Source organism: Plasmodium knowlesi (genome assembly GCF_000006355.2).
Source record: "Plasmodium knowlesi strain H genome assembly, chromosome: 14".
Classification (NCBI taxonomy): domain Eukaryota; phylum Apicomplexa; class Aconoidasida; order Haemosporida; family Plasmodiidae; genus Plasmodium; species Plasmodium knowlesi.
Genome location: NC_011915.2, coordinates 1,207,832 through 1,220,325, shown reverse-complemented (window position 1 = coordinate 1,220,325; position 12,494 = coordinate 1,207,832). Strand labels below are relative to the sequence as shown.

Genomic DNA, 12,494 nt, shown 5'->3' with positions numbered 1-12,494 from the left:
TTTTTTTTACCCCTCCTGAGTGTTGTGAACGTTTATACTTTATATTGTCCCACATTTCTGTATATTTGCACCTGAATTTGTAGAAGTAGTGAGGAACGTTCGTATAGAAAGATTTTGCCCAATTTTGAATCAAGCATGATGATCGGAAAAAAAAGTTTACTAATTGGTCCTTCCGGACGTTACTCATTAAGAACATTTACTACCTCAAATAGCACACCCATAGCGAACGTAATGTGAATTCGCCTCAACAGCTCTGTGGACAGTGTCCATAAAGGGGAAGGCAAAGTTTAAATGGGTTAAAAGGGGTTCAAAAAAAAAAAAAAAAAAAAAAAAAAAATTTTAAAATAACACCACATCCATGTGGGAAGGGCTTTATCATTATACACTGCTGTCCATTCTTCTCCCCTTCCGAGCGAACTATTATGTACACAAAGCTTCGCAAAGAAGTCGGCCCTGCCCAGTTCTGCCACTTTCACAAGTGAGTAAAGTTCATCAGCGCGAATTGGCCCTTACTCCTCATTTGTGCGGCTGATGAATGATTTATAAAAATTATGCGAGCTTTTCTTTGAGTGTTTCAATTTTTTAAATTGTAATAAGGGAAATTTTTTAAAACCATAAAAAAAAAAAAAAATAATAAATAATAAATAAAATAAGGTATACATATGTACATATATATGTGCATGCTTATATATATACACACTTCTATTGTGTTACGAATGTTGGTTTTCAAAAGGGTTTTAAAAAAAAGAGGAAAGAATTTAGGAACATGGAGGAGAAATGAAGATGCGAGCGCGAAATTGGGTGAGTGCAAAAGTGAGTGAGAAAGTTCTGCATGAAGAAATGAGTAACAAGGGGGTGCGTGAAGAGGTGCGTAGAAAACGACGGGATTAGTCTGTGTGGATAGATTAGATTCACATAAATGGTGCCGCATCGATGCAGTGGATATATGAGCGGGTGGTAAATAGGTAAAGACGAGGCTGGACGCGGAGCCCACAATAAGTATACAAATGCATAAACATAAACATGCGCATGTACAAGTGAACATATATATATATATACCAGTCCATGCGCTTTATGGGCGCTTCATGCATTTTCTTTCTCTTAAAAAACACTTGTGCGTGCCCTTCAACACGCACACAGCGCAGTGCACGTATAGGGTATGCCTCCGATAAGGGGCGCACGCAGAGATGGGTTGCCTCCCCGCGGGAGACTCCTTTTACGCGATTACAAGAATGTGGGTGTACACATTGATGCATTGCATTAATCCACATACTTTCACATGTACCGGGTGGGTAATTGCATGAATATGAGCATGTACAGGGATATAATGCAGGAGCAGGCCAGGTACGCACATGTATATAAATGGTAAAGGTAGCACAAAGGCATGTGTTTGCCTTTGTTGCGTCTGTCTTTGTCTCCGTCTAAGGATTCCCGCAGCACTCCATCAATCGAACGTAAAGTCCTTATTTAGCACCGCGTCGTCGTTGTTGGCAAAGACATTGTTCAGTGTGATCTGTGTGTTGTTTATTTCGTTATTAATGATAAAGGGGAAATACTTGTACAATATTTTCCAAGCCTTGTTGCAAATATTGTCCACCTTTCTATCCTGTAAAGCATCTATTTTATGCACACTGTCGCACTCTTCGAAAAAATGAACATACGGATTGGCAGGTAAATTATCTCTTAACTTTTTATTTTCTCCCATTTCGAGGATATTTTCAAGTCCTTCCAAAGTGACAGAAATTATGTTTGCATCTTCTACATCTAGTAAGTTAGACAAGGAGTGTATGGCACCGCATTCTACAAGGTATTCTATTTGCGACTCTGATCCACCAGAAGAAGCATTCGATATCGCCCACGCAGCTTCTTTCCTTACTTCAAAATCTTCCTTCATTAAAATATTAATAAGCTGTGGAATAACATTATTATCAATTACTGCTTGTATTTGGGAAATGTTTCCTGCAGTGATGTTAGATAAGGCCCAACAGGCTTCTTTTTTTATACTTTTTTTTGAAGAATTAAGTAGGCAAGATAATTTCTGCACTGCACCAAGTTTAACAACAACATCCGTTTGGAGATCATCCCCTGTGACAATATTTCCAACGGTTCTCAAGGCAGGTGTTTGAACTAAAAAGGAACAATGGCTTAGCAACTCAACTACTCGTTCCGCTACTCCCGCATCAAGAACAGCATTGATATTTTCATTGGAGCCATCTGATAAGTAGGACAAAGTCCAACAAGCATCTGTTAATATTTCTTCATCATCGTTGTATATTAATGCAGCTAAGGTTGGCAACGCCTTGGAAACTATTTCAAATTTTGGAGCGGGTTTTCCTCTACACAAATTCGATAATGTCCAAGCGGCATTTCTTATTAATGTTCTCTTATGACTTGTTCTTAGAATTTTTAAAAGTAAAGGTAAAGAATTTTGATTAAGAACGAATTCTCTACATTCGGCTGAATCTCCTGCAATGTTCCCCAAGGCCCACACGGCTTGTTCACACACATCTTCCTTTTCACTATTTAGGAGTCTAACAAGATGGGGCACAGCATTATTTTCAATTACAACTTTGGTTTGTTCTTGTGAACCTGATGCGATATTTGTCAACACCCATGCAGCTTCAAACTGTAAATCTGTTTTATCATCATATTTTAGAAATTCCACTATATATGGAACGACGCCCGAATTTATTACTTCCTGTATGGGTGGTCCCTTTTCAATAGACAATAACTTCCTTAACTCTCTTGTGCTATTTAATTGGGTTACATATTCAGTTGACCTTACCCCTATCGCCAAGGAGGGAATCTTCTTTAACATTTCGACGGTACTGGAACTACTGTTCGATGCAGCATTGTAGAGAGAATCATTAGTGGAGTCATTTTGGTTTGATTTTAAATAATTGACATTATATGAGGAATTTTCTTCGAGTCCTATGTTGGCCATTATCAAGGCTCTTTTACTTTCCAGCTGACATTCTCTCTGTTGCTTTCTTATTTGGACCACCAGGTCTTCTCTTTTCCTTCTCGTGTCATCGCAGTTCTTCTTAAATTCTTTTCTTCTCGCTTCAATTCGTCTATCCATTTTGACGTTCCTTTTTTTTTTTTTTTTTTTTTTTTTGAGAAATTTCTCCCAATTGAAAAAAAGCCAAAAAAGTTAAAAGGAAAAAAAAAAAAAAAAAAAAAAAAAAAAAAAAAAAAAGCTTAAGATGTAACTCTGCTCAGTAAAAATCTTCTTCAAAATTGGAAGGGAGCTGCAAAGGGTGATGGTGATGGTTATGATTTTATTGTTTGCGAATTGTCCATGAAGGGCCACGTGGGTTAAGTGACAAGTCTTAAAATTGGTATGTACGTTCACGCTCAACCTTTTGACGAATGTGTTACATAAGCGATGCTGCGTACTGTGTGCACATATATATACGTACAACCCCCGCGTAGATTAAATAAATTCCGCATGCAAAGAACACTTGGATGAATGCACAAACGGGTGAACACCTACGCGTATACACGTACGTGTATAAATGTCCCTGCAAGTGTTTCACAAATATATGACCAGAGTGTTCTTTTCCCCTTGTGAGAAGGCGAAATGCTTCTTGTACACGTAGGGGGGGGGGAAAAAAAAGGGGGGGATGGAGAAGCACGGACTGTGAATATATCCGCCAGTATACAAACATGGGCGCAGCTATGCGTTACACGTTCGCATGCAAGCTTACCTACTTAATTAATAAAGTGAACAAACATGTTATTGTTTACAAGAAGTTCCCTTACTGGATTTTGTGAAAAATGTTTTTTTTTTTTTCTTTAAAATGTAAGAAAGCTTCTTCCAGGCGTTTGTTCCCTTCCTGCTACATTAGTCACGTGCGTACGTATATGCATACGTATGTACATGTACCTTTTATATAATTGTATGCATACGGTATGGGTATATTTGTATAAACATGTAAAAAGTGAAGAGGAAATGGAAAGAGATCTTTTAAAAGTTAATATATGGTTCATGTCCTCATTTCATTATTGCTACTGACCACTACCATCTCTTTCGCATTGTTATCTCATCGCTATTGCAATGGGTATTCTTTTTCTTTTTCTTTTTCTTTTTCTTTTTTTTTTTTCCTTTTTTTTTTTTTTTTTTTTTTTTTTAAATGGTGCTTCCCTCATTTGCTTATTTTCACGCAAAATTTTTTCTTCGCACAGATCATATACATAGCCGTGTGCTACGGATTTAAGTGCCCAAACGGAATATATTTTTTATGCGAAATTTTACACTGGGCTTTTGCGAGTAGTGCGGAAGGCTCGCCACCCCGCTTCTGCGCAAGGACACCTCGGGCGTGTATGCATACTTACGTATATATAATAATTACGTATGCGTGTATATGCATACAGAAATACCTGCTTGTATACATTATACACGTGTATGCGATGTATTCGTGCTTATACACGTTGGGTACATTCTCAACGATCCTTCATGCGTAGCCATATTCACAATACAAGCAATGCGTTTGTAAAATGTTCACACGTGTTTGCCTTCCCACGTTCATCATATTTTATTTTTATGTCGTTTGGCATTCGGGAGAGGGTTTTGTTTGGTTTTATGTCACTCTGCGTAAATGCGCGTAACTCTGCTCCGCCATGCTGTGCTGTGTGATCGCTTTCCTTATTTGGGCTCCCCCTTCCCCTATGCGGAACAATTATGTCAACGCAAAAGGTTGTGGAGGAGCGCAGCCACCATGGAAGAAATAATGCAACCCCCTATTTGCGTATCGTGTATATAAATCATAATATGTATAGCGCATAAGGGAAAATAATAATTTTGAATTTTCTTTTTTTTCTCGAAGGGTGCGATTTACAACAGAGGTTGAAAGGGGAAAGAGTGAACAAGTAGTGTTAAGTAGAATTTCCCTGATCTTTTTATTTTATTTTTTTCTTTTCTTGTGTGAGAGCTTTGTAGGAATAATATATACACCGTCCATTGGGGGGGTTGTCATTATAGTGAGACCCCCATAGTTGCATGTGCAAGTGTGTTTCTATGTGTACGTGCCTTTAATACGTTATAAAGAGGATACATAAAGAACGCGGAGCTATTACGAATTGAATGAATGTCCTTGAAAATTGCACCATTTGTTGGAGGTAAAGGGTTGTAACATGTTGCACTTTTGTATTTCCCCCCCAAAAGAGGTTAAATGCATAAAACTCGTGATCCGAATTTGCGTATTTCCATATGGCTCATTTGGATCGCTACGATGTGTTTTAAAAGATATTACACGTAAGTGTCTTATCGTGTGTGCATGGTTCAACTGGAAGCAAATAAGCAAGGCAAAGAATATGCATGCAAATGTGCCCACAGTACACTCTCCTATAAAGTACAGGAGATGGCGGGGTAAAATGTGCGTTGTACATACAAATAGAACACATTATCAATGTTCTCTCCTGTGCATGTCACCCCTCAAGTGTGCGGATATAACTAGAAAGTGCTTTCCCCAGGTTAAGAAAAATTCCTTCCCCAGTAAGTAGTTCACAATTTGTTAATTTTTTTAATTTTTTTCGGGCCTACCAATTTATGCATAAGTCTTATCAGCGCGTACGCCGCTGAGTGAGCAGACACTAAACAAAAGGTTCATGGTGGGGCGTGCAAAGTTGGATGGTGAAGAATGACAAAATATATATGCAATACACTTTTAAAACACATGAAATAAATAAGAAAAGAGTAAAAAGGGGAAAAAAAAAAAAAAATGTAATTCAAGGTGGAAGTTCAAATATAGTAGCACGTTGGGTAAGCAAAGCAATGCTTATTGAAGAGGGTGGTAGGACGCAAGGGAGGTCTATCTTTTTACCACCCGTTTGTTCCTCAATATTGTGCTATTTTTTGTAACCATCTGTGTGCCTTCTTTGCCATTTTACTTTTACACTGGTAATGAACCCCCCATCGCCTTGGTACGAACCTTTTGCGCTATGCCATCCAGTACATGCACCAATGGAAGGCAGGTACTCTCCGTCCTCTGCGGTCAATTCGTAAACCTTTTTGCTCCATCTCCTTCAGAGGTAAGGTCATTTAAGCATGCATATCATTTTAATATACAAGATTTATGTTGGCATAGGCATAATGGAAAGCACCCCAAAAAAAAAATTTTAAATATACTTTGGATCCATTTGCCGTTGGGATCGAATCAAAACAAGCATTTATGTACATTCACTTTCGGGGGTAGGGCAAAGGTTGCATCCCAAAGTGGTCCATAAAAACATATACTTTTAAATGTGCATGTCTATATGATGGCATGTATATACATATATATGATACATGGGGTGTATATATACACATGTGTGCATTTGAAAATATCATGACATGCTGTGTTGTTAATTTAAACAATAGAGAAACATTTCCGTAATAAATAACATCAGATATTTATGAAGAATCTGTTCAGCGCTCCGCGCTGTTGAGCGTTAAAAACTCCATTTTTTTATTCCTCATACATTAATCCTTTTTTTTTTTTTTTTTATGCAGAAAATGTGCGAGGTAAATCGTGTGTTACATGCCTTACGTTGTTACTAAACAAACAGGAGAAGAAGCAAATGTGAATATCCTTATGTAGGTGTGCGGGATACGTTCATGTACAGGACACACTCTTGTATATTGGTACACAGACATTCTGGCATGGTTAACAATGACGGCGGTGTGTGCCTTTTTTAGGCAATTCCCCTCTCCCTATATATATTTTTCCACAGCAGCGCTCTCTGTTCGGAAAATTTGGAGCTAATTTGTTTCATATATATGCAATTGATAACATCTTTTCATGAATAATCTGAATTAGCAGATTCGGATTTGCCGGCGTAGGAGTTATTCTTATTGTCCTTCTTATTTGAATAGGAACCTTTCGAGTTGCTAATCGAGTTATCATACTTTTCGTAGTCATCATCTTCATAATTTTTATTCCTATTGTCCTTTTTTTTATCTTTTGATGAATATTTTTCCTTCTTTTGCTTTTTACCTTTGGACGCATATTTAGCTGAACTGTTATGACTTACACCGGAGTACGATTTCGATCTTCTTTTTTTGCTGTCCTTATTTTTTCTGTCTCGCCTTGTATTAAGAGAGGTGTTATAATCATCATCTTTTTTTCCGTCCCCATATTTTCCCTTCTTACTTTTGTAGTTGTAACTTTTTTTGTCATTCGCTCGATCTCTGCTATCGTCCCCTTTGTTTTTTCGATCATATGATTTGTCTCGTTTTCCTTTATCTAGGTCATCATATTTGTAATCATCTTTTTGCCTCGATTTATTCTCTTTTTCGTCCCTTTTTTTATACCACTTTTTGTCTTCCTTGCTGTAATATTTGGAACTCTTCTGCGGATCACCATCTTCCTCTCGGTCGTACGCTCTATCCTTGTACTTACCATAGCTCTTTTCGTCCTTGTAACTCTTGCCGTAAGCTTTTCCATCATTATTATACTTCTTACCATCATCTCGCTCGTACGAGTCGTACTTGCTATACTTTGGCTTGTTATATAAATCCTCGTTTTTGTCGCCATATTTTTTCCTGTCTGCCTTGTAATCGTAAGAGGCGTCTCTGTCGTATTTTCCGTACTCATCATTTTTGTATTTGCTCGATTTTTTGTCCGCATCGTAAAAATCTTTTCGCTGATCCTTTGAGTAGAAATTTTTGTCATACGTGTCGGAATACTTCGGATAGACCTTCTTATATCTCTCCTCGTCCCCACCGTCTGGATACCCTTTCAGCCTTTTACTGTACGAACCATTAGAATGGCCATTATTATACGTGTAACCGTCATCCCCAGGTGCCCTTTCGTACTGTTGTCCGTATTTTCGTTTTTTATCGTAGTAATAATCATTGTTATATCCATCTCGTTTCAAGTATCCCTTGCTTTCTTCCTTACCGTTCATCCCCACAGAATATGAGCGTGATCTGTTCGTTTTCCTCTGCACTTTATAATTATAATTGGAATGTCCTTCATCATCGCCATTCTTATAATGGCCATAATCACCGTATCCCGATGTAGCTGCACCTCTATCCTTCATTTTCTTCCCGCTTCTTAGCAGCGAGTCATCAGCATTTTTATCATTCGAGTATCCTCTTTCCCTATGACCATCCCTTGGGTAACGATACTTATCATGCTCGCCTCTTTTTGGAGATTTTTCCATCGATTTACTTGCGTATTTTCTATTTTCACTCTTTCTAGCATATTCCTTATCTGATCTCCTCTTCTGCGAATGGTCCGAGGAGTAACTACGTTGTCTTCTGTACCGACTGGAGTAGTCGTCATTTCGGTGGCCTACACCATCTCTTGGAGAATAATTCCGTTTGTTGAACATGCCATTTTTTCTTACTTTATCATAATAGTTATACTTATCATAGAAATTGTTGTTATAATTTTTGCGATAGAAAAAGTTCTTCCCGTAGGGGGCATTGTAATTATTATTATATCTGTATTTGTAAGAATACCTTCTGTAGGGGTATTGACTGGAATAGTTATTATAATTGTCTTTGTAATATTTAGAAGGGTTGTACCTTTTGTCGTTAGTGTATTTGTACTTGGCACTTTCTTCAGCATTGTTCTCCGCGCTGTCATTTGGATCATCTTTTTTTTCCTCGTTATCGGAATTATTTTCATGTTCCTTTTTGCTGTTATCACTTTCGTATTTAAAGACTCGAACGTTTTCTTCTTCCTCCTCTTCGTTCAGTTCTCCGTTGGTAATTCTGTTGGCAGTTCCCTTACCTCCCCTCTTCCTTCTGGTGTCCTCTTGGTCCAATTTCCTTTTTTTAATATTTTCCAGGACAGCCTCATTTTCGATTTTCCAGTTTTTTATTTCTCCCTTATATTTCGCTAACGACTGGCAGAAATCCACGTGTATTCTTCTGTCGTCAATTATGACGTTATCCATTTCGAAGTAGGCATTAAGACAATCTTCTTTCTTTTCAAATTCAACAAAGGCGTACTGTAGAGAGTTGTTCGTTACCTTATCCTTTACAATGTTACACGATGTAATCGGTCCGAATCTCGCGAAAATTGTTTTTAAATCTTCTTCTTCCGTTACCGGATTGAGCTTACAAACGAATAGAACATTTTCTGGAGGCTTTAAATCAGCATCAGGAATATCTCCCAGAATTTCCAGCGTTAGTGCGCTTGCTTTGGCGTCCTTATCCTTCAATTCCTCTTCAGCCTTCAATTCCTTCTTCCGTTCTTCATTCTCCGCTTCTTCGTTCGCCTCGTTTACCTCGTTCGCCTCGTTTACCTCATTCGCCTCGTCCTTCTTGTCTTCTTCTTCTTTCTCATCGGCGGCCACCTTTTTGCCCTTCCTGGCGCTGCCCCTTTTACCCTTCGGCTCTTTCTTACCCTTTTTTCCTTTTTTATCTTCCTCTTCCTTCTCTTCCTCTTCTTCTTCCTTTACTTCTTCTTTCACTTCTTCTTTTACTTCCTCCTTTACTTCTTCTTTTACTTCCTCCTCTTCCTTCTGCCCCTTCTTTGTTTTCCTAACAGTTTTCCTTGTCCTCCTATTTCTGCCTTTACTCTCTACCTGTTTTTCCTCATTTTCCGCTTCTTCCTTGGCTTTATCATCATCGGTGGGTTCCTTATTGTCATTCTTCTCCTCTACGGGGCTTTTATTCTCCTCATTAGGTTTTTCCTCGACGGATTGCTCCTCCTCCTTTTTTTTTTTTTTAAGGCCAAATGAAAACATATCTGCTCACAGAAAAGTGCTCGTATGTCCGTTGTCCTCTGCTTTGGTGGGGCGTTTGATTCAGTATTTCCCTTAGGGGAATTTTCCTTTGCGATTAGCAATTTTCCTCCGCCTTCGTCTGTTATATTTTCAGCTACTTTTTTAACTATTCTTCTTTTGCTTTTGCCCACTTCTCGATTACACTTTTTTTTTGTATTATATGCCCACCTTTACCTTTCCTCTTCTTCCTTTCTTTACTTATATATCGCCCCCCTTTCGTCCCTTAAGTTAAATCTCTTCTGTTAAAAATATATTCACACAAATACCTATTCTTAAAAATTTCCATTAAACATTTTGCTCCTCTGAAGTGCAACTACCTAAGGTTACTTCAGAATGCTGCTCTTCTCAGAACGGCGAAATCAAACAGGGAAAACTTAAAAATGGTGAAAACCTATCATAGATTTTTCAAAAATGTAACACAGAAATAATATAGCATACTGTACGCATTATACGCATGTAATTACGTACAAATATATATATATATATATAGATTCACAAAGGGAAAAAGTTCATTGTTTTTTTTTTTTTCCCCCCTCTTAAATATTACTGCATATATAATAAAAAAAAAGAAAGAAAAAAAAAAAAAAAAAAACGAGGGGTAAACAATATATATTGAAATTAAGCTTTGACAACGTGGAGAGCGGGTTATTTTTTTCTGTCACAAAAAAAAAATATATTTTTTTTTTTTCTATGTGCTTGCATATAAGGTTATACTTCTCTTACCATTTCAGGGTTGTGCGCACCCTGCATACAGTATACTACTACACTACTAACTGAGTACATGCATGTTTGAAGTGCGTTCTATTCATTTATGCGTACACGTATGGTGCACATATGGTTATACGATGGAGGGTGCTGAAATACCTTCATTTTTATTCATAGAATCGGCCTCCTGTTGCGCTGGCCGTATTCTCCATTACAATTATATTGTATTACCTCTTTTTTTTTTTTTTTTTAAATTTATGCCATTGACACACTGTCCTGGATTATTTGTTTTTTCCTTTTCTAAAGGAAGTTCTGTGTGGTAAACCGCGCGGTGACACTTTGTTTCTGTTATAAGATGGAATATTTATTTCATCGCGGCTGTGAAAATAGATGAGTACATGCCTGCGTGCCTACATATCTACGCGGAGTTATGTATAGTACTCCTCTTCTATATCAGAAAGATAAGGATATATTTTCTCCTATTCTTTACATTGCGCTATTTTATTTTAATTTATTTTTTCTTTTTTCCATCATTTCCTGGGGATGTAAAAACCATCATGTGGATGTAGACCACAGTATGACGAACAGCAGACGCGTAGATTGTTCTTAGTGGCATCGCATGTTCTCTGTTCCCTTTCCAATGGAGAGTTATGCAGAAGGCTTAAATACTCATGTACACATACTTATGTAGCATGGAAATGTATGTGTTGGTAACACCTGCACAGTGACCGATTTGGGGGGGGGGGGGGAAATGTACGAAAAAATGATAAGTCCTTATTTTACAGAATTTACCCTTTCACATGCCGTATTTTAGAAATACATATTTCATGAGGTGTAGAAGATAATTTTTTTTGATATTATTTTCCCACTTTGAAGTGTGTGCAGGAGCACTGCATATTGGGAGGGAGTGGGCGTTCGCCAATTGGTCTGTTTGCGTATACAGCACTGTATGTGTGCACACGTAGCAACTTTATCATGAGCCTTACCCCCGAGGTGTACGCGAAGTAAAGCGAAAAAATTACCCTCACCATTCGCGCACCTCTCATTTCCACGACAATATTTGTGCATGTCTGTCCATGAGAAAACGCGAAGTCGCATTTTCCACAGAATGTGCCCCAGATGACAGTGGCATAGGGCTCACATATCCGTACACCCCGTCTTAATAATTCATGTGCAAATTTTGGGCAGCTAAATTCATCGTGACAAATAGCAATTTTTTTCGCGAATTCCGTGCCCGTATAAATATACGTCTATGCATGTACATATGTAACTCATATTATTTCAAATACGTTCTTGTCAAAAAACTTGGAGCATTTTTTTCCACCTTTGACGGTTTTAACAGGCACAAAAAAATGACAAACCGTACCGTCGGCATATACCTCTCTATGAGCAAATGGATGGTGGATGTACATGTAGGTGCGTAGAACACACACATGCGATAAATTCATCACAATTTAAATTAAAAAAATAAATAAAATAAAAAAAAGAACTTTCCTCACATGTGTGTGAGTTATAAAATGCAAAACACACAAAAGGAGAGGGGAAATAAATAACAAAGTATGCATTTCATAACACTTTAGAAAATTTTATAAAACAATTACAAAATTTTGTATAGAGAACTGAAAAAAAATACTGAGTTAATTATGAGGAAACACAAAAAAAAAAAAAAAAAAAAAGGAAAAAAGGAAAAAAGAAAAAAAGAAAAAAGAGGGGGAGGGCTATAAACTGGGTTAACATGCTGATGCAATTTTACCTTTAACAGTCATACATTTGCTACATTTCCATAGTGCTTCTATAACGTCTTCATCACTTTCTGGCCACCTGTACATCTCATTCTCTTCTTTTTCCGAAGGAAGCTCCAAATCTGCCGGCCGACAGGTTCACCAAAATACCCCTACCTCCCGCATAGTCGCGCACACTTATAAGCTACACACCATTTTCCAAAAAAAAAAGAAAAAAAAAAAAACATACTCTTCTAATTATTTACCTATAGAAGAAGAATGCAGCTCAGCACGAGAATGCCGAATGTACGGTACGATCCGCAATGCACAACGTGCAAAATGCAA

The 12,494-nt window shown here is 37.7% G+C and overlaps 2 protein-coding genes across 2 annotated transcripts; both read right to left on the bottom strand.

Annotated features, from left to right (window-relative positions):
- Window positions 1-1,444: 1,444 nt before the first annotated feature.
- PKNH_1428200 (karyopherin alpha, putative) lies at window positions 1,445-3,082 on the bottom strand (the record flags this gene model as incomplete). Its single annotated transcript, XM_002262130.1, has 1 exon — window positions 1,445-3,082. One exon carries the CDS (start codon window positions 3,080-3,082, stop codon window positions 1,445-1,447), a length of 1,638 nt encoding a protein of 545 aa, XP_002262166.1.
- A 3,698-nt stretch (window positions 3,083-6,780) lies between these two features.
- PKNH_1428100 (RNA-binding protein, putative) lies at window positions 6,781-9,684 on the bottom strand (the record flags this gene model as incomplete). The annotated part of the gene is made up of 1 exon (XM_002262129.1): window positions 6,781-9,684. The coding sequence occupies one exon, from the start codon at window positions 9,682-9,684 to the stop codon at window positions 6,781-6,783; it is 2,904 nt and encodes a 967-aa protein (XP_002262165.1).
- Between the last annotated feature and the right edge of the window lie 2,810 nt (window positions 9,685-12,494).